This window comes from Marmota flaviventris, chromosome 17 (assembly GCF_047511675.1).
Source record: "Marmota flaviventris isolate mMarFla1 chromosome 17, mMarFla1.hap1, whole genome shotgun sequence".
Classification (NCBI taxonomy): domain Eukaryota; kingdom Metazoa; phylum Chordata; class Mammalia; order Rodentia; family Sciuridae; genus Marmota; species Marmota flaviventris.
In genome coordinates this window covers 40,633,602-40,660,303 of record NC_092514.1, presented here as the reverse complement: position 1 = coordinate 40,660,303, position 26,702 = coordinate 40,633,602, and the positions used below count along the sequence as shown (strand labels likewise).

Sequence of the window (26,702 nt, the reverse complement as noted above, 5' to 3'; positions counted from 1 at the left end):
CTAAGGGTACTTAAACTGAGCACAACTTCAAATCCTAAGAAACTTGAATAACCAGCCACAGAATAAGCATCTCTTTAGTGTGACCCACATCACAAAAGATCATCAAGAAACTGAGAAATATTGGGGCTAGGGTTGTAGCTCAGTGGTAGAGCACTTGCCTACAATGTGTGAGGCACTGGGTTTGATCCTCAGCACCATATAAATATAAGCAAATAAAATAAAAGTATTGTGCCATCTACAACTAAAAGCATTTTTAAAAAAATTAATATTAGTAGAACAATAGTTTTCTTTTTGGTAGATAATCTGTGCTGCCTCCCATCCACCCCACCCCCAGTCCCCCAAAAAAGCATGTGGAAGGGGCATTCAATCTCAAGGCTTTATTTTAAAATTTAATTCCAGATGCCTCTTTATAGCATACATCACACTTTCCTTCAAACTTGAAGGGAAAAATCCGTAAGAGTTCACCACATTTGGATGTTATTTTTTAGCATAAACTTTTGTTCTTCTATAAGAAGTATCTCTCTGGATTCAAACCACAAAAATAACAATGAATGTTACATTCATTGTGTGATTTTAACCTACAAATTAAAATTAAAACTGCATTGATAGTTTATGATCATTTTTCAGTCACATGTAGTTGTAGTTGATTTCAAATGTTTGGTAGAGGTGATATTAAAACTTGAAGTATTCCAAGAAAACACCATTCATGCTGATATCATATAATTATATTTCTGGGTTAGTCTTTTACAAAGTCTCTTTTTAACTTTTATCTTCAAGAGCTACCTTCTTTTTTGCTGTTCTGACTGGTGACCTTTTTCCTATGAAAAGGAAAGAGAAATTCAATCAGAAATTCTATATATATTGACTTTCCATAACTCTGAGGGTTTAATAAACACTGAAACTTGCTGAATATCAAAATATAAGAGGCACAGGAACACAAAGATGCATTAAACATGGTCTCTGCCCTATAGAAAATCATTATCACATAGAGGAGACAGAAACATCACAACAAACTATACTAGTACAGTCTTTGATCACTTTCATACTTATAAGAAAGACGGATTCTAATACTAACTTAATAATAGAAGTTCACATTGATTCACTGCTTATTAAATACTAGACACTGTTACAAAGTATTTTACATGCATTAACTCAGGTAATCTTACTAACAACTTAGAAGATTCCATTATCCTCATTTTATAGATACAGAAAATGAGACAGAGTGGTAAAGTAACTTTCCAATTATTTTACACTAGTAATAAATGTCAGATATGAACTCCAACAATCTGATACTCTGGCCTAGTAACTGATGAATGTCATTAACTAAATGGTAACACAGCAAAAGGAAAAATTTTTGAAAAAACGTTTGCATACTATATTATAGTAATACAAAGTTCTATAGTATATATTAACTTATCCAATCTTCCAAGGCTGAGCAACACAGTTTGTATTATTTTTATTATTGGTACTAGGGATTGAACCCAGGGGCACTTAACCACTGAGCCACATCCCTAGCCCTTTATTGTATTTTATTTAGAGTCAGGATCTCACTGAGTTGCTTAGGGCCTTAACTAAGTAGCTGAGGCTGACTTTGAACTCACGATCCTCCTGCCTCTGCCTTCCTAAGGCATTAGGATCATAGGTATGCCACTGCTCCTGGCCAGCGTTTGAATTATTTATATAATTATTTCCACTATATATAGGAGTAAAAAAAATTTGGGTGAAGTGACTTGCACAAAGTCACAAAGGAAAGTAGGTATTCGAATGAGTTTTCTGGCTCCAAATTCAGTTTTTCCCTCTATTACACCAGATGGAGGGCTGAGGATACAGCTCAGTTGGCAGAGTGCTTGCCTTGCATGCACAATGCCCCAGGTTCAATCCCCAGCACCACAGAAACAAAACAAAACAAAAAAACAGAAAGTCCTGGGTCTAATCCCAATTACCATATAAAGAGCATACACCAGGTGGAGTTTATAGTGCCTAGGTAACAAGATTCAGGTTTGTAGCCCACTGGGGAAGCTGGGCTAAAGGCATGAACTTAAGTTACCAGTCCCTGTGAGGTAATGCATGCCTGTACTCCAGGTTACTTAGAGGGCAGAGGCAGGAGGATTCCAAGTTCAAGGTCAGCCTTGGAAACTTAGCAAGACCCTATCTCAAAATAAGGACTGAGGAGGTAGCTCAGTGGCTCAATGGTACAGTGCCCCTGGGTTCAATCTCCAGTACTACAAAAAACAAAACAAGAATTATCAACAGAGCTATGTGTTAGAGCTACAGGCATGGAAGAGATCATTAATAGAACATCTACAGTGGAAAGGTAAGCAAGAACCAGATCAGATTGGGTCTTGTTTGTATGCTGCATTAAGAAATATGGTCTTCAAATGTATGAATTGCCAGATCATTGTAATGTCATGGTAGCTAATAAAAAATAAATAAAATAAAATAAAAAAAAAAGAAAGAAATATTGTCTTTAGGGCTGGGGTTATATCTGCAGCCCTATACCCACTTTAATAAACAGTGGTAGAGAGCTTGCCTGGCAAGTGTGAGGCACTAGGATCAATCCTCAGCACCACATAAAAATAAATAAATAAATAAAGGTATTGTGCCCATCTAAAACTGAAAATAACTAAAATTTAAAAGAATAGAAAAGAAATAAGGTCTTTAATAAGGAAGTGGAAAGAAAACCAAAGCAGGTGATATGACAAGATTTATACCAAGTATCATCAAAGTCTTTGGGCAGCTATTTTAATAACCCCTAGAGTATAAATGCTACAGACATAAAAATATTTAAGGTGTAATTATTTAAAATGCTAATGTAGCTTATTAAAATTTGATATAGCCACTATCTTATGCTCCAGCTGATTTTTTCAGTTTTCATAAACACTGGTCAGTTGCTGCTCAGTGCCTTCAAAGATTGCATATGTAATCCTAACTTTGAGATCATACAAAGAATAAGGTTTGTAACATTTCTGATATGACTACTTTCCTCTATACATAATAAAGAAATTATTAGAATCAAGCAATTTTATTAGAGCATATATCAACCTATTACTGGAACTTGAAGACTGCCACTTTTCTTAAATAGTAGAAAGAGTAAGACTGTTCATTATTTTGGCCTACTACTACCAAAACATGTACAATACAAATTCTATGCTTTAAGGAAAATAAAAAAGAACACTAGACTAAGTTCCTATAAAATATATCCATGTAATACTTTTTAGAGCTTACAATATGCTTCAGCAAAAACCTAGGATTATATTGAAATTCTACCCAGAATATAAAGCTGGTCCTAACTATTGGCTTCAGTTGCACACTGTGATGCAGACTGTGTGGAGATGGTGGGCAATACCATTCTAATTCGAAGTGAAATGAACCCATTAAGAAAAAAAATTATTTAGTTGTAAATGAACACACAGTATCTTAATTTATTTTTATGTGGTACTGAGGATTGAACCCAATGCCTCACACACCACTGAGCTAACTACACAAAGTACAACCTTAGTCCCCCATATTTTCTTTTCTTTTTTTGGCACTGGGGATTGAACCCAGGGGCACTTACACATGGAACTACATGCCCAGACATTTTATTTTTTATTTTGAGACAGGGTCTTGCTAATTTGCTTAGGGTCTCACTAAGTTACTGAAGCTGGCTTTGAACTCCTGCCTCAGCCTCCCAAGTTTCTGGGATTACATGCCTATGTGCCACCACATCTGGCTTGAATCCGTATTTTCAAATATGGAAAAACCCAGGTCATTAATGTACATATATAGAAAAAAAATTCAACATCAAATCATCTTACTTCCCAAATCACAGGCAACCTGAGATATTATTTTTATCACATTTTATAATGGACCATAGACTATTAATTCTACCTCTAAAACTGTATCTTACAGAAAAATAATGCCTACCCTAACTATATGATTGAGTCAAACAGCAGCTTTTTTTTTTTTTTAACCATATATACTTACCGTTTGTCTTTAGATTTCTCTAAAAAATATTTTGGAGTTGTACTAATACTTTCCCTTTCCAGTGGTTTCTTAATCATCTTTTTCTTTTGTTTGCTGAAAGTTACAATGTGGGAAAGGAAATAAATTAAGTGCAACTTCATTCAGAAAAACAACAGCTAACATTCATTTTGATTCTTGATCACAAAATTCATTTTTAAACTACTTACAGGTTTAAGGTGGGCTACATCCACTTTAATAAACTAGCATTTACAGAGTATCTCAAAGGTATGATATATTGAACTCGACTTTTTAAAAAGGCACTGATTAAAATAGGCAACTTTATACCCTTTATCAACAAGCATTAGAATCTGATTTTGGTCAGTTAACTGTTTTATATGATTTTATGAACTAAAATAACTCTAAGTATACTTCACTCACATTGAATAATTTTTTAAAAGTCTGAATAGTTAAAATTTCAAGGATGAGAAAACTGGCAAGGAAAGAAAACAGCATTTACAAGTATTTAGAAGCAATGTTTTTATCTTAAATGTCCTAAATGCAGTACTATTAGAACTATAATGTCAAGAGATGGCACAAATCAATATGGTAGGAAAATAGCCTTGAAGACATGTGTACACCCATGTTCACAGCAGCTAAAATGTAGAAACAACCAAAGTGTGCACCAACAGATGAATGGATAAATAAAATGTGGTACATGCATACAGTGGAATACTATTCAGCCTTAAAAAGGAAGGGAATTTTGATTATATTGTATAGGGGAACTTTGAGGAAATTAAAATTATGGTAGATGAAATAAGCCTATCACAAAAAGATAAGTACTGTATGATTCTATTTAGAGTAGTCAAAATCAGAGAAACATAATAGAATGGTAGATGCTGGGGCCTAAGGATGGGAAAATGGGGAGTTACTGTGTAATGGATATAGAATTGCAGTTTTTTAAGAGGAAAAGAATTGTGGAGATGGATGGTGGTAATGCCTACATAACATAATGAATGTATTTAACATCGGTGAACTGTACACTAAATGGTTAAGATGGTAAATTTTAATGTGTATGTATGAGTATGCAACAATGAATCCCACTAATATGTATAATTATAATGCTCCAATAAAAAATTTTTAAAGATGATAAATTTGGGGGCTGGGTAGTAGCTCAGTGGTAGAGAAAGAACCTGCCTAGCATGTATGAGGCACTGAGTTTGATTCTCAGCACTACATAAAAAAATAAATTAAATAAAGTAAAGGTATTTTGTCCATTTACAACTGGAAAAAAAAAGTGATAAAATTTTATTATGTAGTTTACCCCATACTCAAAAAATAATAAAATAAGGGCTGGAAGTGTAGCTTAGGGGTAAGAGTGCTTGCCAATCATTAATGAGGCCTTGGTTTTGATCCCAGGTACCACAAAATACTTTAATTAATTAATTAAAAATTAATTTTTAAAAAACCCCACACAATAAAAAAACTGAATGTTGAGCAAGAAACAAAGTAAAAGGACATATCTAGTTTGACACCATTTACAGGAGATCCCTGACAAGGATGGGTTGACTTGCAATTTTTAAAGCTTTATGATAATGCTAAAATGACACACATTCAGTAGAATCTATATTTTGAATTTTAACTATTCCTGACTAGCACTATGCAGTACAATATTCTCTTCCAATGCTGGTGGCAGCAGAAAACCAAAGCTCCCAGGAAACTACTCAATCATGAGGTAAACAACTGATACTCTACAGAGTTGCTAAGCTATGATGTTCCGTAGGGGAGTAGATTAAATGCATTTTTGACTTACAATCTTTTCAACTTATAGTGGGTTTATCAGGATGTAACCCCACTGAAAGTCAAGGAGCATCTATGTATAAGATCAAAACCACTTAAAACTAAACAATATACTGTTTGAAGATATATACTTATATTATGAAATAAATAAAAAGCAAGAAAACAAAAAAAAAACAAAAAGTAACAATGTATATGCAAACAGAAAGAGAAGGTAAATTCAAGATTATACCTTAGTAGCTTCTGGAAACCTTTTATGTACTCTGGTACTGGACATCCAGCCTGCTGTATAACATTGGCAACACTGAAAAGGAACCCCATAAACATAAACCTGTATCTTGTCAAAGTACAACATAAAAGGAACTATAACTACACAAAGTACTCCAGTAGAGTGTTCTAATATACAAAAATGTGGATTACTGAGAAAACCATCTACTGGACTGAAATCATGTAATGATGAAGAACTTTAGATAGCAACCATTTTAACATTAATCAAGCCCTAAAAAACTACTAGGCCAAATCATAGAGGAAACACTGAATGAAGCCAGTATCATGCTTAAATTTATTAAGTGGTAGTGTTTACTATGGAGTTGCATTAAACTTTTCACATATAGTAACTTATTCACTCCTCACAAGAACCCTAAATACTATTATTATCCCTATTTCGTAGATAGAAAACTATGTTTTACACTATGTTGGGGTTGCTAAGGAGACCTCAGGTGGATCCAAAGCTGTTGGAATACACCCCCTATATAAGCATATGTGAAAGGCGCTCAAAGCAATACTATTTCCAAGTTCTAATAATAGAAGGAAAGATAAGACTGTTCATTTTTCCTTTTTCCATAGCTAAAATTTAGCTGCTTAACACCATTAGCAGAATTTGGGACATAGCTATTTTGTAGTTATCTGTTAAAAAAAATACATACAAAAATAATGAGACAATTTTGCCAATTGGATACTAAGGTACTTTTCCTAATTTACCTTCTTAATAATGGTTTATCATCTTCAGTGAAAAATGTAATGGCTTTCCCTTTATGCCCTGCTCTTCCAGTTCGACCTAAGAGAAATCAGACCATAAAAATTTTTTTTGGAAGTTTCAAAGGGACTCTCGAGGTTCACATAAAAAGTGATGGGTTTTCATAGCATTAAAAAGTGAGTATTTCTAAAGGATAGATGAGTGGGCAGCACAGAGGAAGAAAAAATAAAGAGAACTTACCTATCCTGTGGATATATTCTACTGAGCTGGTTGGAAAGTCATAATTGATCACCAAATTCACACCTTTAAAATCAATCCCTCTTGCAAGCAAGGCTGTACAAATAAGAACCCAGATTTTTCCTGCTCTAAAGCTGTGGACTGTATTATCTCTCTGTTTAAGAAAATATATATTAAATGCTGTATTACCAAGCTAGAAATGAAAAATGGGCACTTCATAAATTTAATGCCAGTATTTCTTTAAGGTTTTGAAAGTACACATTTACCTGTTGTTGTGTTCTTTCTGCATGAATAACATCCACATTAATACCCTCATATATGAGCTCATGAAAAAGTTCTTTAGCCCTTTCAATGGACTGAACAAAAACAAGAACAGGTGGACTGAAACCCTTTTAAAAGAACAAAAGCAAAAGTTAGTACACATAACTCATAAGGAATAATACAACCAGACATATATCATAATATGATTTTAGTTCACAAAAGAACCAAATTCAATTTATTGTACTTTCACGGCCAAATGCCTCAGGCCAGTGGTCTAAATCTGCCTTCATCTTCCTCACCATCCATTCTCTACAATGAGCTCTTTCCACTTAATTTGAACTATATTATTCATCATGCTAATTCAAATAAACTTATCAATTACTTTTTAGTCACAATACTGGATGTCCATTCTGAAACAATCATTTCTTGGGTTATATGCCTCAGAATTTCGATTCTGCTTGTAATGTAAAAACTTGTTTCTTTAATTGTTATCTTAGTCTTTGGTTCTAAGTTCTAATATAATTTCTATCTTATTATATAAAATCTCAGTATCAACCTCTAAGCAGATTATTTTTATATTTATATCATTGAACCATTGAACCCTGCCTCTTTCAAATCCAAGTTTCTGTATCTTCAAATGCCCATATTAGTACTTCTTAGCCTTTTTATTTTGGTTTACACACTCCTTTTGGCATCTAATGAAAGTGATGAGGCTTTCTAACTGGCAACCACTTATTCACACAATCTGACATACAATTCACAGACTTCCCAAAGTTCATACATTGCTAAAAAAAAAAAAACAACCAAGAATCTCTGCTGTATTATGTCTATATGATTATCTTTGAAAACCTTAAAATTTCCTTGTGGCAAGTGATACCTTTAAGAATGTTGATAAAATGAACACATATAGAATTTATTATGTGCCAAGCACCATTTTAAGTACTATGTTTATATTAACTCAAATACTATTAATAGTTCTATGAGGTAGACATTATTATCCCACCTTACAGATGAAGAAACTGGAACAGAGGGGAGTTAAATTGCATCAAAGTACAATGTTGGAGCTATAATCTTAATCCAGGTAGTCTGGCTCCAGAGTTCATGCTCTTAACCTCTAAAGCATACCACTTATATCATTGACAATTACTTACAAACACCTTATCAGCTGCCACACTTGTTTATTTTCTCCTTATCTCTGCTCAGTCTAATTTAACGGCCTAGTAATTATTTTCCTCACTTTCTGCCTTTTTCTTTACACCCCATCTTACATACTATGGTTTGACTAATTTTCCTTAAAAATTATGTGGCCACATTCTTCAGAAATGTCCAGGGGTCTCTCTCAACCTGACCCTAACTTCACTGTCCAACCTAATCCTTAACGTCCCACCATACACCCTGCCTTAGATGTGTAACCTCTTCATTAGTCTCCAAACATATAGTATGCACCGCCACCTCTTCAAGTTTTATTCAGGCTGCTCTCTGAGCTGGGAACACTTTCCCCCTCCACCATTTGTCCTATAGACCCTCTTTCAGGGCTCTGATTAGCAGGATACCTTGTATAAGACTTTCTCCAACCAAATGAGCTTACCCCAATAGTCCATTATGACCTTTGGATGCTTTTGCTTTTTATGGCATTTTATCACAAACTATATTATATAAGTATACTTAACGTTATCCCTTAATTAAGACAAAATTTCAGGGTGCAGAATTTATATTTCTTTTTGCTTAGTATATATGACCCACAGTACTTAACTTTTTAAACTATGGCTTCTACTCGGCACTTATCAAAGGTACGACAAAAGAAACCCCCACTCCGTGTCTAACTCATTCTACAATGCCCCAGTTCTTCTGTAACGAACCAACAGAAGGATGTGGGGATGAATGGGACATATACACAGAGGGGAAAAATATGCTTTTAACAGCATCAGGTGGGTCTTCTCCTAGCCAACTCTGAGGCAGGAGAGACAGACTCACCACCACTGGACCACTAAGTAAGTGGCAGTATGATGATGAGGTATTGTGGAGCCTCCCACCAGGTAAGACTTGGTAAACCTTACCAAAACCCACATACCTTTTTAACAAGTTCTCTCATGGCCAAAAGTTTTCCAGTCTCAGACCCAACAAAGAGAAGTTCTTGTTCTACTGTCTCTACTGCAGAATTCCTGAGGAGAAAATATATCTAGTAGTTCATGAGAGCCACTTTTTGCTTTCCCCGGTGAACTCTAAAATAATAATCAACAATTTTACACAGAACTCCATAAAATCAACTTTTCTACCGTCAACATAAGTAAATATTTATACTTTAATTTGAAAGTAGAATTGTTATTTTAAAATGTTTTGTTCTAATTATAAAAATGTTATCTTTTGAGGAAATTTTTTAGGAAATATTCAAGTTATATAAGCCAGGCATAGTGGTACATGTCTATAATCCCAGCTACCCTAGAGGCTAAGGTTGGAGGATCACGAGTTTGAGCCCAGCCTGGGCAACATGGCATATCTCCATCTCAAAACAAAACAAAACATACAACAACCACAAAATAACAATATATATTATAAAAAAATAAATAAATTACCTACAATTCTACCATTTTAGAATGAATTTTTATGTTTTATTGTATTCTAGTCACAATTTTCATGTGATTATTTGTTAAAAATTCTAAATATAAAATTACTGGGTAAAATAATGAGAACATTTTTAAGGTTGTTATTCTATATGGCTAAACTTTCTTCTTAATGATTAGAGGTAGGCTATATATACAATGACGATTAGAGGGAGAGGTATTAAAGCTTTATTTTTTCCCATTCTGTTGTCTGCCTTTAAATTATACTTATGGTAAATTGGCTCTGCTTTCTTTTTATGAATTTTAAGTTTAAAGCAGACAGTATATTCTTTATTGTCCCATTTTGCTTCTTTTTTTGGTGGGGTCGGGGGGATGGAGTCTCACTATGTTGCCCAGGTTGGCCTTGAACTCCTAAGCTCAAGTGATCTTCCTAACTCAACCTCACCTCCCAAGTAGTTAAAACTACAGGTGCACACCACTACATCCAGTTTTCTCTTCCATTTAATATGATGTCACAAGAAATTTTTTAATATAGCTAGTCTTTATATTTATTGTTTCATTGTTGTACAATATTCTGTTTGGTCACAGTATAATTTCCCTGTACTGCTTTCTACCACGATACATTTTTTTAATATAAAATGCTCTCCTAAATTAACTTCTGCCTCCCTTCTTCCTTCCTTTTTTCTTTTTTGGTGCTATGGATTAAAGCCAGGGCTTCACACATGATAGGCTCTACCACTGAGCTACAATCCCAGACCCTACCAAATTATTTTTAAAAAGGAATTATAAATCAATCAATTATGACTTAACAACAACAACAAAAATTTCTTTAAGTAAAACTCTTTTATGTAAGACTCTCGTGCCAAACAAGCTATCTCCTTGAGTCTAAGAATCACGTGTATTTGAAAATAAATCAGTGGGATAATGTGCAACAACAATTAGTTACCTTGCTCCAATGGATATAGTAATAATATTGTCCAAGTTGAGTCTGCACCACTGTTCAACATCATATGCAAAGGTTGCACTGAACATAGCTCTTCTGACCTTGTGGGATGTGCAGGCCAGGAAAATGAAAGCCAGTTGGTCTCTAAACCCAGTTTTGCCATCTTCAAACAGTTTGTCTGATTCATCTACTACCAGCCACTCAACACTAAGAAATAACAGAACAATTTGTAAACATTAAAACTATAAGATCCAAGACACTTCATTAAACTGTGGGGACACATGAGGAAGTCAAACCATGATTCTGCTTTTCAGATCCACTTTATCATGTTAGAAAAAGGTATCATACCAGAAAAAGATATATAAGAAAAATAAGCATGAAAAATGTAAAAATGTAAAATAAACCTAACTCAACAAACCTATTAGGTTCAAAGATGAGGTTCCATTACAACAGAGTTTTGCATAAATCTCACGAACTTCATCATTTTTGCTGAAAGATAAGCAAAGGTCTAGGGCAATCAAAATGCTTATCAAAATGTTCTTCCAGACTAGATAGTTATTTTCTCTATGAGTTTAACGAAAACTATTATTGTCTACATCAACATTGATTTAAGTTAGCAGATAAGCTCCAAAGGGAAGTAATACAAGTAATTGAGAATAAAATATAACCAACTAATGAAAAACACACAAGAAGGACATTAAAATATTATCTGTACCTTGTTAGGTCTATTCCTGGTGGATCTTGCTTCAATAAATAGATGAGTCGATTTGGAGTAGTCACAAGAATATCTACAGGAAACAAATGGTAAAAATTGCAAAAAATAAGTCACATCACCTTTGTGTGTGTATGTGTGGGGGGCAGGGGATGGGGTGTAGTACTGGGGCCTGAACCCAGGGGTGCTTTTCATTTTGAGTCAGGGTCTTGCTAAGTTGTTGAGGCTAGCCTAGGACTCAGGAGCTTCTGGCCTTAGCTTCTTGAATCACTGGGATCACAGGCCCGCACCAACACTGGCTAGGTATATCCCTCTTTAAAGAAATTAAGCCTTCTGAATCTCAAATCAATAACGTTTCATTGGAAGGGGACAGAAAAGTTACTGACATAAAAGTTCTTCCTTATTAGAAAGCCAATAAACATTTTTTTTTCCATGATAGCATAAACTACTGTATCTCTTTTATTTATTTGGACAGTCTTCTCAACTTCTAAGAGACAAGAATAATATACAATCCAACAATTTGATTTTCAAACCACCCCCCAACACACACACACACAAATACCTTTTTTTAAAAAAAATATTTATTTTTTTAGTTGAAGTTGGACACAATACCTTTATTTTATTCATTTATTTTTATGTGGTGCTGAGGATTGAACCCAGGGTTTTGCACGTGCGAGGAGCGCGCTCTACTGCTAAGCCACAACCCCAGCCCTGTAAAATTCTTTCTTTAAATGAAATTTTACTCAGAACTTAAAGATGAAAGACAAAATCTGATTATCTGGCTGCTGTAAGGACAAGGAGGTAATCCATTCTTACCTGCAAGAGTATTTTCATGGCAGATTAAAAATCAGTACTATAAAGCAGGGTTTCTCAGCCTCAGCACTGTTAACATTTTAGGTCTGATAACTTTTTTTTTTAATTTTTTAATATTTATTTTTCTTTAGTTTTTGGCGGACACAACATCTTTATTTGTATGTGGTGCTGAGGATCAAACCCAGCGCTGCGCGCATGCCAGGCCAGCGCGCTACCGCTTGAGCCACATCCCCAGCCCTCAGATAACTCTTTTGTAGAGGGCAATCTTGAGTATTATAAAATATTTAACAATATCCCTGGCCTCTACCCACTATTAGCTATTAGATTCCCTTCCAGTTGCAACAATTAAAAATGTCTACAGATATTCACAAATGTCCCCAAGGTGAACAGAGATAGGCAAAATCATCTCACCATTGGTATATATTTATATTGCCATTGAGTGGAATAGGGAGGACATCTCTTTAGTTTCTTTAAAAATAACACTAATTACATACATGGCTTTTAACAACTCTTATGTGGTAATTAGGATATTTACAACTTCCAAATCCCTTGCTTGCTCTATATCCCAAGCATGAATTTCTTACCAAACTTCTTAGATGATTTAGGTCCAAATTTCTTGGCTGCTACTGCTGCTTTGTGTATCATGTGTATCCTGAATCCTGTTCCCTCAGAGATTTTAATTAACTCTCGATGAATCTAAAACATAAAATGATAAAGAGATGAGGTGCTACTTGGACAGGGTGGATATGCTTTACATTATTAATAAATTTATCAACTCATGAATACCTCAAATTAAACCTATAATAATGTGATTAACCTAGCATATTAGCATTTTAGAACTTCAAGACCAAAGAGGATTCAGTGGTTTTTTCCAAGACCTAATAAACTAGTTTCAAGAGATAAAACTAATATTCCTTCAATCTGTTAACATATTGTTCTTTTTAGAATACAGAGTATTATGAGACTATTTCATACTTTGTATGTGTCTTATATTAAGCAAATTGATAGGGTGGAACAGCTCATAGTTTTACTTTCTCAAAAACTAAGATAAGGTTTCATTTTTTCTAAGTAGAAAAATAAAATTTTAGAAATATATCACAGGAGCTTTTCAATTTCAAGCATCTTAAAACATTTACTTCTTCAAAGTATAAATGATAAAATCATCATGTTTTAGAAAATTATAAGAAGTCTTAAAAGACTGGTCCATATGCAGTAATATACAGAACACTCTATACAGAATATTTGACTATGACAAAATACATGGGTCTTATTATTTTTTTTAATGGGCCTTATTCTTTTGAGATCCTTTTAATTAACCTTGCTAAAATCAATGAAGCAAACACAAATGCATTCACTCAAAAGCTGTAAGTCATACCTGGCTGGCAAGTTCTCGTGTTGGGGATATAATTAGGGCTCTGAAGCCTTTATTTGCAGGTTGTTTCAGCTGCATTAAAATGGGAATGCTAAAAGCTAAAGTCTTCCCAGATCCTGTTGGAGCAGAAGCCAGAAGTTCCCGACCCTGAAAATGTAAAATAAGTACAAGGAAAAGTACATAAAAATTCCAGAGCCTGATCAAATTATTCTATCAGTCATAAAAACAACAAAATTAAATTAAATTATCCAGTTGTTCAAGTCCTATTCACTTTCCTATCTTTTCCCATATTTGCTTTTCTATCACTCTCCATTCTTGTTATCACCACCCCAATAGTCTCTGAGCATTGGTGTTTAAGTCCATTTGAGTGAGTGGACAATGCAAACAACTAAAATCCAAAGAGAATTACATTCACTATTTCCAATTTTTCTTCCCCACTGGACTTTTTTATAAAAGCAAAATCACAGAATCAACTTACTATCCTGACATCTGTACTGCTCAATCCTTAAGGAGGATTCTGTTAAATAATTAGGTTAGAAATCAAAAGTGGCAATGACCTGACAGAGGAACTTATAAGTCACAATGCATTATTGAAATTCACTAAACTGTGCACTTAAAATCTATGCATTTTATTATACATGTATTTAAGTAATCAAAAGTATGAAGAAAGAAACTAAGTTGGGTTATGTACAAGAATTTTAGAAGGCATTTGTTTCTGAAATAGCTTCTGGACATTAAAAACCCAATTAACAATGTAAAGATAAACATACTCCCTATCCTCAGAAGATTCAAATGTTGCAAGAAAAAGAACAAGCACTCTCTCTACTTCCTGGCTGCCATGAGCTAAGTAGCTTTCCTCAGCCATGCCCCTTCAGCCACGATGCTCCACCCCACCTTGAGCCCAGAGCATTGGAGTCAGCTAACCATGGACTGAACCTCTGAAACCTGCTTAAGTTGTTTTTCAGGAAAAGCTTCCAAAACCCACTCAAGGATGGTATGAAACCAGCTTTTCAAGAATGGATGTGCATAGGAGAAGGCAGGTCACCCAGCCCTTTGAAGTTTTAAGCTCAAAATCCCCCATCAGATGATGATACCCTCTGCCAAACAAATGTGAACTGTGAAGAAGCATGATAATTATCTATACTGGTGCAAAAGAACCCTAAAAATTTCCCTTCTTACCATCCCACTAACAATCAGTATCTCCCTTCTCCCTTCCTTTTAATTTCCTCCAATACTAGCTAATCAGGGAGGCAGATCTGAGCTTCTGGTCTCTTAGCCCAGTGACACACACTTATCTTTTTCTTTTTGAAAACACACACACATACAGAAGAAAAAGAACACACTAAAACCATGGAGAATCGAGGTTGGGCTGAAGAGGCAAAGGGTACTGATAAAGGAAAAAGATCACATCTAACTATAGTGATCAGGACAAGTTTTACGGAGGCACAGGCATTTAAGATGGACCTTAAAATCAAGTGAAGGATTTTAACAGGGCAGATAAGGCAGAAAGGATTTCAAGGAGAGAGGGAAGAAAATGAGCAAACACACAGAGAAAGGAACGTTACAGGCATCTTAGACCTTCATACTCACATGCAGCATAACTGGAATAGCTTGCATTTGAATTGGTGTAGGTGTTTGGAAGCCTGCATCTAGAATGTTCTGAAGCAATCGAGAATTTATTTTATATTCCTGCTCCAGCTGCTGAAATGTAGTAATTGGGTCAGGAAGATCGGTTCCTTGGATATGAATCTTGTGTTTATTCCGGAAGAAGTTTATCTGAAAAGTAAAGCAAAGGGGCCACCATTGATATTGTCAAATAAATACATTCTCAGATACTGTAAAACAACAGTAACTGTTTCTGGGATAAGCTTCAGCAACACATGAAACTTTCTGATTAAATCCAAGTCCCAAAGCAACATAGATGGTAAGTATATTTCATAGACAGAAGACCTTCCTAATAAAAGTACCTATGCTTTCTTCTTATTAATGTGTTACTGCCATAGTCATACTTATATTCTTACATAACTTCTACAAGGTAAGCACTGAATCCATCTATTTTCTTTATAGTATACAAATGCCAATGTTTTTCAATAAAATGCTTTTTACAACTCTATTTAAAAAAACTCTATTTATTAAAACTGAATGCCAAAAGTGGAGTTTAGAGGTATTTATTTGGTATGTGTCCTCATTCTCTGTCTCAGAGACAGCCAAATTCTAGTTTCTGTAGTGAAGCAGGCTGCAGTGATCCCTATAGTTAGCTAGCTATATACACATCTCTATCAGCAACATGGCAAGTGTATAGCAGACACAATAATGATATATTTGATGTTTCTTCTATATCCTACTTCCCTTATTCTGTCCCTACAGAACAAGTTTCTCAAGAATTCTAACCTCCTAATCCCTGTCTGAGGAAATCTTTCTAAATCAGTGAACTCAATATAGAAAGAGAGCCAAATTTTGTTTATCAAACAGGGTTAAGAAATTTGAGAAATTTAATTCTAAAAATACTAGTAATCTTAAAATTTGAGCAGGTCAAGAATTGCTGAACACACATATCTATACCTATCTAAATAGAAAATCTTCAATTATAACTTTAAGCTTTTAAGTTTTTCCACAACAGTACAAATATCTATTTGCTTTAATTTATCATTAAAGTAAAACCTAAACCTAAAAAAATATAATTATTCTTCGATCTTAACATTCACTTTTACTAAAAGAAATAACCCAAGTTTAGTGAAAAAGTTCCTGCCTCAGAAAAACATAAACTTTAAGGGCTAAGACATTTTTCTAACCTTTTCCTTTCTGAGATGTTCCAACTTTCCCGAAGTTAGTTTATTCTCTCCTTTAACTTTTTTATCTTCAATCTTTGCTTCCACAGATGATACCCACTGTATACTATTATCATCTTCTTGAGAAATAATTTCTAAAACACATTTTTAAAATTAAAAGATTTTAAGTACAACGGTCTTAGAGGTAGCAAACAGGCCATACTTTCACCTGAACAAGAAAAAATAACAGCTGTGCAGCTAGGTAAGAGAAAGTAATAGGCAAGTTGTGTTGATAATCAGAGCTCTGAAGCTCACTCTCTTTTCTTTGTTGGTTGTTTCAGCTGCATAATATGTGAGATGACTGCATACTTGAAAAGAGGGAATTCATTGAAAAAAATTACATGATCAGTAAGGCAATCAGCTTCTTTATATCCAACAACCAGCTAGAAAGAGGATAAAAGAAAGATTTTCACTTACAATAACAATGAACACAACAAAATACTTAGGACTACTCAATATTGTAAAGAGAGCAATTCTCCATGTATCTATAAATAACACAGGTTTAATTAAAAAGTAGATAGGATTGTTTTGGTGACTGGACTACATGACTACCATTAACATGGGGGAACAAATAACGTAATAGTAATGTAAGAGAAACCTCAAAAACTTTAGGAATAATGAGCAACATATCCCACTGGAATTTTATTTTAAAAATATTTTTTAGTTGTAGATGAATACAACATCTCTTTTATTTATTTATTCTTATGCAGTGCTGAGGGTGGAACCCAGTGCCTCATGTATGCTAGGCGAGTGTTCTACCACTGAAACACAGCCCCAGCCCTCCACTGGAATATTTGTTTTTCCACTCCACTGAACTTAAGTGACATACAATAAACTGCATATATTTTAAAGTGTATTTTGGGATTGGGAATGTAGCTCAGTGACAGAGTGCTTGCCTAGCATGCATGAGGCCCTGGATTCAATCCCCAGCACTATACACATATAAGCATATAATTTGATGGGTTTTGACATAAATTAATTAAGCACTCAGCACATTCATGGTTACTTTCATCAGCCCCAAATTTTCCTCATGGCCTCCTGTAATCCACTGCTCCATCCCTAGACAACTTCCAATTTAATTCCTGTCACTACAGATTAGTTTGCCATTTTTAGAATTTTATATAGTTGGAATCATGTAGGTACTAATTTTAGTCTCGCTTATTTTATTTGGGATGGTTATTTTGAGATTCATCTATGTTAAAGAAGGTATCACTAACTTAACATGTTATTATTAGGTAGTATTCCATTACACGGACATACAATTTGTTTATTCTTCCTCTGCTGAAGGACATATGGATCATTTCCAAAGTTTGGGACTATTACAAATGAAGCTGCTATGAACATTTGTATACAAGTCTTCCTGAGGACACTTTTTTCCTTTCTCTTGGGTAAATATCTATGAATGGAATAGCTGTGTCATATGATAGGTACACGTTTAACTTAAAAAAAAAAAAATCCCTGTTTTACAAAGTATTGTATTGTTTTATTAGCAACAGTGTGAGAGTTTATTTCTGTACATTCTTGCCTACATTTGGTATAGTCTGTCTTTTATTTCAGCTATTCTAATGGGTATGCATTAGTATTGCATTTCATTTAAATTTGCCTGATAACTAATGATTTTGGATATTCATCTTTTATATACTTATTGCTACGGGGATATAATCTTTGATTAGTGAATACAAGTTTTTTGTTTGATATACATGTTGCAAATATTTTACTCCCTATGGCTTGACTTTTCATTTTCTTAATGCCCTCTATTGATGAGCAAAAATGTTTAATGTCCAATGTATTGATTTTTGCTTTATGGTTTGTGCTTTGGGTGTTCTAAGAAACCTCCACATACCTCAAGGTAACAAAGATAGTTTTCCTATTTTCTTCTAGAATCTATCTTCTATAGATTTTGCATTTCAATCTGAGTTGTTTCAAGTTAACTTTTGCATATAGTCTGAAATAAGGGATGACATCAACTTTTCGCCATACCAATCCTACAAAATTTGTCAAAAAGACTTTCCTTTCCCAATTGAATTGCCTTAGCACCTTTGTTGAAATCTACTCTGTTTGATCTATTTATTTCTTTGGTAATATCAACTACCTTGATTTGTAGTCAGTTAATTTTATATTAAGTCCTGAAATGAGATAGGGTTAAGTCTTCCAACTTTATCTTTTTAAAAACTACATTGGTTATATGAAGTCTTTTGATAATTTCTACAAAAAAGTGCTGCAATTTTAATTGAGACTATACTAATTCTATAGATAACTTCAGGGAGAAAATAGTTTCCCAGTCAAAAACATGATATGCCTTGCTGCTCTACTGGATTTTTATTTTCTTTTTCAAATATATTATAAGGTCACAGTGATAAAATCGAGCCGATATGGGTATACAAACACAGAAATACCAATGGAAGAGGAACAAAGCCTAGTATAGACCTGAATATTAATTAAAGTTGAATACAACAAAAGATGTATTAAAATACAATAGGGAAAATATAGATTATCAAGTACTCTATCACAGGATCAAAGATTTCAATACAACAAAATGAAACTACAAACAAGAAAGCAAGAGAGAATTAAAAAAATAATAAACTTAAATGTCAGAACTCCCCCTACCCCTGCCCAAGACATAAAGGAGAAGATAACTTTAACCTATAAAATGGAGGAAAAAAAAATAATAATAAAGGGCACATGAAAAACTGGAAACACATTAACATATTAGTTTTAATAAATTGATAAATGAATGAATAACCTGGCACAAAAAAGGCCAAAATACATGAAGAGAAAATTTATAGAAAAAGAAAATTCTCATATATTGCTGGTGTCTCTCATGATAAATAATTTTTTAAAAGTATACTCCTGGGGCTGAGGTTGTGGCTCAGTGGTAGAGCGCTCACCTAGCACATGCAAGGCACTGGGTTTGATCCTCAGCACCACATAAAAAAATAAATGAATAAAATAAAGGTATTGTGTCCAACTACGACTAAAAAAATTTTTTAAAAAAGTATATTCTTTACAAGACAGTTGGCATTAACATACCCAAATCATTACCAATTCGTAAGATCTTGAATTTTCCAATTAAAAATACATATATGCACAGGTTGTGTGGTAGACTCCTGTAATTCCAACAACTTGGGAGAGTGAGGGAGGAGGATCACAAGTTTGAGGCCAGCCTGGGAAACTTGACGAGACTATGCCTCAAAATAAAAAATAAATAGAGGACTGAAGGGGCTGGGTTGTGGCTTAGCAATACAGTTCTCACCTAACACATGTGGGGCACTGGGTTCAATCCTCAGCACCACATATAAATAAATAAAATAAAGGTATTGTGTCCACCTACAATTAAAAAAAGAGGACTGGGGATATAGTTCAGTGGTAAAGTACCCTGGGTTTAATCCCCAGTACTGCTATATAAATAAAACAAAATTTTAAAAATAGTTATATGTCTATATATTTTATCATACATCAATGTTCTATATATATTTGATGCTAAATGGTTCTAGTATCTACTTGTATTTCTGGCTACCTAACATTTAAAAACTTTTCCCAAGTTTACTGCATGTTTTTCTTATTAATAGTGGGGAAAGGTTTTATCAAACCTCCTTGCAGCACTGCAATGACTACAAAATGACACTTACATGGTAACAGCAATTTTCTGAAAATACAATAAATATCTATCACAAGGGAACTTGCCAAATCAATTATGGGCCAACCCTACAATGTATATATAATAGGATACTACACTGTGTTACTCTAAACAAAATGGTATACTTCCTACTGACAAAATGTTTCTGATGAATAATTCTATAATTTAAAATAAATATAATTGTTATAAGAATTTACTGGATGATATACTCACATATACACATAAAGTAGAACATTTCTGGTAACACTGCAACAACAAAAATGTAGAAGTGACCTAAATATCCATCACAAAGGAACCTGTTAGATTCTGTTGGGTGAGATACTGGGGAATGAACCCAAGGCCTCACACATGCTAAGCGTGTGCTCTATCACTAAGCTACAACCCCAATCCCTTAAATCAGTTCTTAAGTCAACTATGGAATGCACAATGAGATACTGTGCTGTGTTAAAAATGAACAAAGAGGACATTTCCTACTGATTCCAAACAATTTCCAAGATACTTTTTTTTTTTTTTTTTTTTAAAGGCTGGTCACCATGGCATGCACCTGTAACTGGGGAGGCTAAAGCAAGAAGAGTGAGAGTTCAAGACCAGACTGGACAACATACAGACTGTCCCCACAAAAAAACAAAAAACTAGGGGGGTAGGAGGGAGGGAGGTTCACATTACAATTTATATATAGACTATTCATGTTTATAGACTATATCAACATGTAAATAGAAGATTCATATTTTTAAGGAATACAAAAATATATATGGATAAAATATCTCTAGAAATACATAAAAGAAATTGATTAGCAGTGGTTACCCCCAGAGAAATACAGGACTGGAGATAAAGAGTGAGAAGAAAATTTACTTAAGTTATACAACTTAAGTATCTACTTAAAAAAAAAAAAAAACAGTACAGGGCCAGGAAACAATAGATATAACAGAAAAAGAAAAATACTCCTACAGTATGATACAGAGGGTGGAAATCCTATGAAAAAATAGGTAAAGAGTAAGACCTCCCAAGTCAGAAATTTTGAAATGTAAATGTCCAGTAAAGCATATGAAAAGATGCTGAACCCCACCAGTAATCAAGAAAATATAAATAAAAAAGTTTCATTCATTAGATTGGCAAAAACTTTAATCCAGTAATATTCAGCATTGACAAAGGTGTGGGAAATCATTTTGTAATGTATGTTGAAAGGAGTGTAAATACCCTTTCACCAAGTGCTTCCACTTTGGGGATATTATTCTACAGAAATAAAAGCACATATGCAAAAGCATATATGTATGAATACCTTTACTATAATCTTTATCATAGCAACTACATGGAAACAACCTGAATGTCAACAACTGAAGAATGGTTATATATTGTTTGACTTATAAGCATACATCTTTAGTTTGTGTGTGTGTGTTGCTGAGGATTGAATCCAAGGCCTCAAGCACGCTAGGCTAGCACTTTACCACTGAGCTATATCCCCAGGCATTTTTATTTTGAGAGGATCTCACCAAGTTCCCCAGGTTAGTTTCCAACTTTCAATCCTCCTGCCTCAGCCTCCTGAGTATCTGGATTACAGGTGTGAGTCACCCCACCCAGCTAGTATGTACTATATTATAACTGAAAACAATTCAATAGAAAAAAACATTGAAATCCAACACTAACCTGAAATCAGCTTCCTCCTCTTTTTCTTGTTTGGCTCCCTCTTCTTTTCAGTTAGGCCCTCTTCTTTTTTCTCTTCATTTTGGAGTTCCTGGTGTGTTTGTGATACTTCACAATCACCTAAGACAGACTTCTTGTTTCCAAAGAAGTCCAGTCCCTGCATCGCTTCTGAAGAATCAAAGTCATATTTCCTTTTCCCTACCTAAAACCCCCCAAAAAATTTAAATGAAACCTGACAGAATAGTATTGTTTTCATCCAAGAAGGATTTGCAATAAGAACATAAAACAAATGACTTCCCAACTTTTTTAATCTTTCACCAAATATTTGTGGAGCTGATGAGTATGTTTGGGCAAAAGGAATCTAAAAAGACCCCTTTTTTTGACTTTATAATAGTAACAATAATCATAATAACATGAACTCTTACATATATTTACTCTATGTCAAGCAGATTTCTAAGCATTTTATATATATTAAATTACTTCATTCTCACAGTAACTCTATGTACAGCAAAAAAGAGCAGTATTACAGATGCAAAAAGCAAGGCATTAGGAAGTAACTTGACCAAGGTCTAGAAACTATTAAATGGCATTTGAACCCAATACATATTGCTCAAGAACAAATACAGATCCAGCATTTGGACCCAGAACATGTGGCTGAAGAACTACAGTAAACTGCAATCAAAAGAAACACATGTTGCACGGGGCGGGGGTGAGGTGGAAGTTTGGGGTGGTGTCTCTATTCCCTTATAGAGAGGTTGACATTCAAGTTTTTCCACACTGGACCCCAAATGATTTCTCTCAATTGTCACTACTTTCCCTATGTAAGATCTCTTATTCCTAACTTGCTCTTCTCATTGGTCACTTAACGTGCCGCGGGTTGGAGCAATTAAAAGAACCACGTCCGATACAGCTATATGCATATCAAGCCAAACCTGGTCGACTATAATGGAAAAAAAAATATTTCTGAAATTCCTTTCCACCCGTTTTGGGAAAAGTTCCTTTTAAAAGGAATTCCGATTTTGTTTTGAATAAGAAGTAGGGAAAGAGTTTCTGCATCAGGATCAACCAAGTCTACCAAAGGCTCTAAAAAGATTCATTCGGAAGCTAGCATTGGCTAGGCCTGCGAGTAAGCTGAATTCCCAAAAGGAAAAATGCCCCATGGAAGGGCAGGGCCAGAACACGGGGTCTCCCGAGTGCGTTGGCTCCCTCCGAAGCCGGTTTATTCTCACACTCCTGTTTCTTCTCAGTCACTCCGGCCTCGGTCCCCTACGCACAGTACCTGGAATCGAGCTGCGTCTGCTGAGAAGCGTTTCACGTCGAATTTGGCTCCCGCACCTAGACGGCGAAAGAGATCGTGGACATCCATCTTTACCCAGAAAGCTTCGCGAGCTCATTGCGTCTGCGCAGTCGACTTCCTTTTCCGGACGGCCTTGCTTCCGGCGGAAGTGCCTCGGGGAAGGAGCCTGCCTGTGATTGTGGGCTGGGTGGTATAATCGTCGCGTAGTCCGTCTCTACTTATAAATTCCCTCAAAAAAATGTTAGTATCTTCTTATGCCCAGGCCCTGTTTAGATTTTTTAGGGAAAGTCTGGTGAAAAACGTCTCAAGATTCCTGTCCTAAGAGAGCTTACATTATACTGTTAACAAATTAATAAGACAACCTAATTTTGGTTATAGTTTACTACAGTTTTCCTCTATAGTCTACCAGGTTTGGCTTGATATGCATATAGCTGTATTGGACGTTAATTTCGTAACCAGATCATGATAAAGAATTTGGATTTTAATGTAAACATGCTAGGAAACTATTGAAAATTTCTATATAGAGAGCAACATGATTTAGTTTTATCATTTTATTTTTTATTTTATTCATTGCATTTGTATTATATAAAATTGCTTACTTCAGTATTGCCTCTCTTCTGGAAGTCATGAACTCAGGGATCTGTTTGCTTCTGTGTTCTGCCTCCAGTTTCTATGCACTTTCCCATCCAACTACTAACCAGGCTTGATTCTGCTTAGCTTCCAAGATCAGGTGCATTCAGGGTGGTACATCTATAGATAGTTCCTGTGTGCTCTCAAAAAAAAATATTAGAGAAATGAATAAGTGAATGCTTGTAAAAAGATTACTCTGGCTATTTGGAGAATGAACCATAAAAGGGCCAAGAGTAGAAACAAACTAGTAAAAATATGAGTGATGGTGGTAACTTGTTCTATGATAATATCTGTGTAAATGGATAGATTTTGGTTATAGTTAAGTGCGTAGAACTTAATGTAACTATTGAATTTCATGTAGAGGTGAGGGAAAAGGAGGAATCAAAGATCATCCCTAGGCTTTTGGCTGGATATATGATGTGCCATTTACTGAGCTAAGAAAGACTAAAGAAAAACAATTTTTGGTGGAGTTAAGAAATAAATGGGTGGAATTGTTAATTTTTGCACATAGTAAGCTGTCTAGTTGATTATAGTGAAAACATTCAGCCAGGTAAGTAGTTGGTTCTATAAGCTTGAAGCTCAGGAAGAAAGATCAGGAGTGGAAAAATAAATTTGGGAGTCAACATATAAATGGTACAATGGAGTCACATCCTACAATCATTTAACTTCTTAAAATTTAGTTGTATTCATCAAATAGTGTGAGTGATTCCCTTACATCTGAGGAAAGCAGGTGTGAGTGGGTGTGAGGTGAGAGAACAGCAAACCTGCTGTTCCCTAGGGTGGATTCAGTCCCTGAATCACTCTTACAGCAGAAATACCTTGCTATTCCAAGTATGTCTACTCCCTAAAAATAGGAATTTTCCAAGCACATTATTTATAAACAATAGATAAGTAGAAACAATTTGCTTGTTAAAAACAGTTTGTTTCAACATAGAGGAAAAAAATCAATTGTTCAGGCTTATTAGGAAATGGACTGTTGATCTTCAATTTGGCATGTAAATATGACCACAGCCATGTATATAATCAAGATGCATGAAATCATAACCACTGTACTTTATGGGTAATTAAAAGAATTTTTAAGAAAAAAATCAATTCATGAGATTTTTTTTCTTCATGAACTAATTTATAACCCTATCCCTGTACAAGTAGTGACAAGCTTATATCCAAAAGCATGAATATGAATGTGGTCACTGAAAAAGTGTAAGAAAAAGGAACCCAGAACTGACCCTTCTGGTGCTCCAACATTTTGAGATCAGGTAGAGGAGGACATGTCTGTGTTACTTCTGAATCCCAAATGAGATCATGCACAGTTTTTTCTTCCTCCCAAGCAACAGTGGGAGCAACTTTTTGGAGGGTTTGCTCACCTCCCAATGGATCCATTGCAAAAATTTAACCCAACCTCGACCCAGGAGTCTTTTCCGATGTCTGAAAATGAAGAAAATTCAGTGGACTCTCATCTGGTCAGTTCAGAAATGCTAGTAAAGAAACTTCATGACTTGACTCTGTATCCTTGTGCTAAATGGCCGTCCCCTCTGCCAGAAGGTCCACGCCAACCACTGGACAGGAGAGAGAGGGTCTTACGGGAGGTCAGAAAGGGCTTTCCCAACAGGCTGCGAGGAGTCCGGACATTGTTATCTGCACGGAAAGAGCTTGTGGAAAAATGGAGATATCTCCTAAGTCTTCAAAAACAAGAAAGAGACAACAATCTTAAGGAAGTTCAGAGTGAATCACGAAGTGTACCATTCAAATGTACCTGCAGTTTTTGCGTATATCATGGATGGGATCCTTCTGAGAATGCTAGAATAGGGTATGATTAGGACACAGAGTCAATATAGGCATAAATTGTACTTGTTCTTCATGATGGTAATTTAAGGCACACTTTTCTATGCTTAGACTGCATACCAATGATTTTGAATAGCTTATGTATGAGTTCTGTGATGTCTTTATTCTTTTGCATCCTTTTTATCTTTTTTTTTTTTTTTTTTTGGTGTTAGGGATCCCTTCATGCCTTAATGCCAGTAATTTATAAGGAATCTGAGCAGTTAAAATGTGCATAAATGATTTCAATATACTTTAGTTTTACTTTTCTGTTTGACTCAAAGAAGTACCAATAGGTCTTAAGTCTTCCTGGAGATTTTAAAAGCCTGAAATCTGAAATAAAACTCAGGAACTGGAAGAGGTGTAAAGAGAATATTGGATAGTTTGATTAGAGTGTAATAATTAGACTGGATAATTAGATTTTCTGGTTTTCAAAAATTTGAATTGCAATGAAAAGAAATTTTGATGTGCTGTTTTAATTTTCAGTAGCAAATAAATGTATATATAGAGAAAAAAAAATGAGATCATGCTTCTCTGCTTAAAAATTGTTTGATTCTGTGTGGTCCATTGAATGTGGTCTGAGTTCCTATAATTTATATGGAAGGTCCTATGGGGTGGTTCTGAAACTTTTTTGTGCTTCATAATTGTGATGCTTCCTTGAGTAACTTCAGATTGGGTTCAGCTCTCAGCCCTATCACTTATCTGCTATGAGACCTTGGACAAGTCACTTATCCTTGCTAAAGTTCAGTTTTCTCATCTTACTTCAGCTTTGTTTCTTCTAACTCTCAATTTGTACATATTTTTCTTTCTTTTTGGAATATTCTTTCTCCCTTTCTTCATTGGCAAACTCCTTATATTTTTCAAAACCCAATTTACATGTCTTATTATACTGAATGTCTCCTGCCTGACACAATTCATCTTTCTTTGAGTTTTCATGTCACTTTCTAAGTACATCTATTTTAGCTCTTTTCCTGTTACATAGTAATTTTATTTCCACATTTGTCTACAGACTTTGAGCTTTTCAGGGGCTAGGCCTGCGTTTCATTTAATTGTTTTCTTAGTGTGGAGTCTGTTTCATAGTAAGTGGCCAGTAAATTTTGTTGAATTAATGAAGTGAGATAAAGACTCTGACACTGAAAACCTTGTGAATTTAGGAATAGATCTATATGTCTTTTGCTTGGTGCTTTGTAATACATTTTGGTTAAGTGAATGAATGGAAGCTGTCAGACTTATACCA

General features: G+C 34.7%; 1 protein-coding gene across 1 annotated transcript; it reads right to left on the bottom strand.

Moving 5' to 3' along the window:
- Positions 1 to 362: 362 nt before the first annotated feature.
- Positions 363 to 23,099, bottom strand: Ddx52 (DExD-box helicase 52). Its single transcript, XM_027950342.2, is given in 16 exon segments — positions 363 to 792; positions 794 to 818; positions 3,967 to 4,059; positions 5,972 to 6,043; positions 6,721 to 6,796; positions 6,956 to 7,106; positions 7,219 to 7,341; positions 9,285 to 9,375; positions 10,721 to 10,924; positions 11,433 to 11,505; positions 12,827 to 12,938; positions 13,618 to 13,761; positions 15,205 to 15,390; positions 16,407 to 16,537; positions 21,724 to 21,922; positions 23,000 to 23,099. Coding segments are annotated over 16 exon segments (1,800 nt in total). The 5' UTR covers positions 23,087 to 23,099; the 3' UTR covers positions 363 to 759.
- Between the last annotated feature and the right edge of the window lie 3,603 nt (positions 23,100 to 26,702).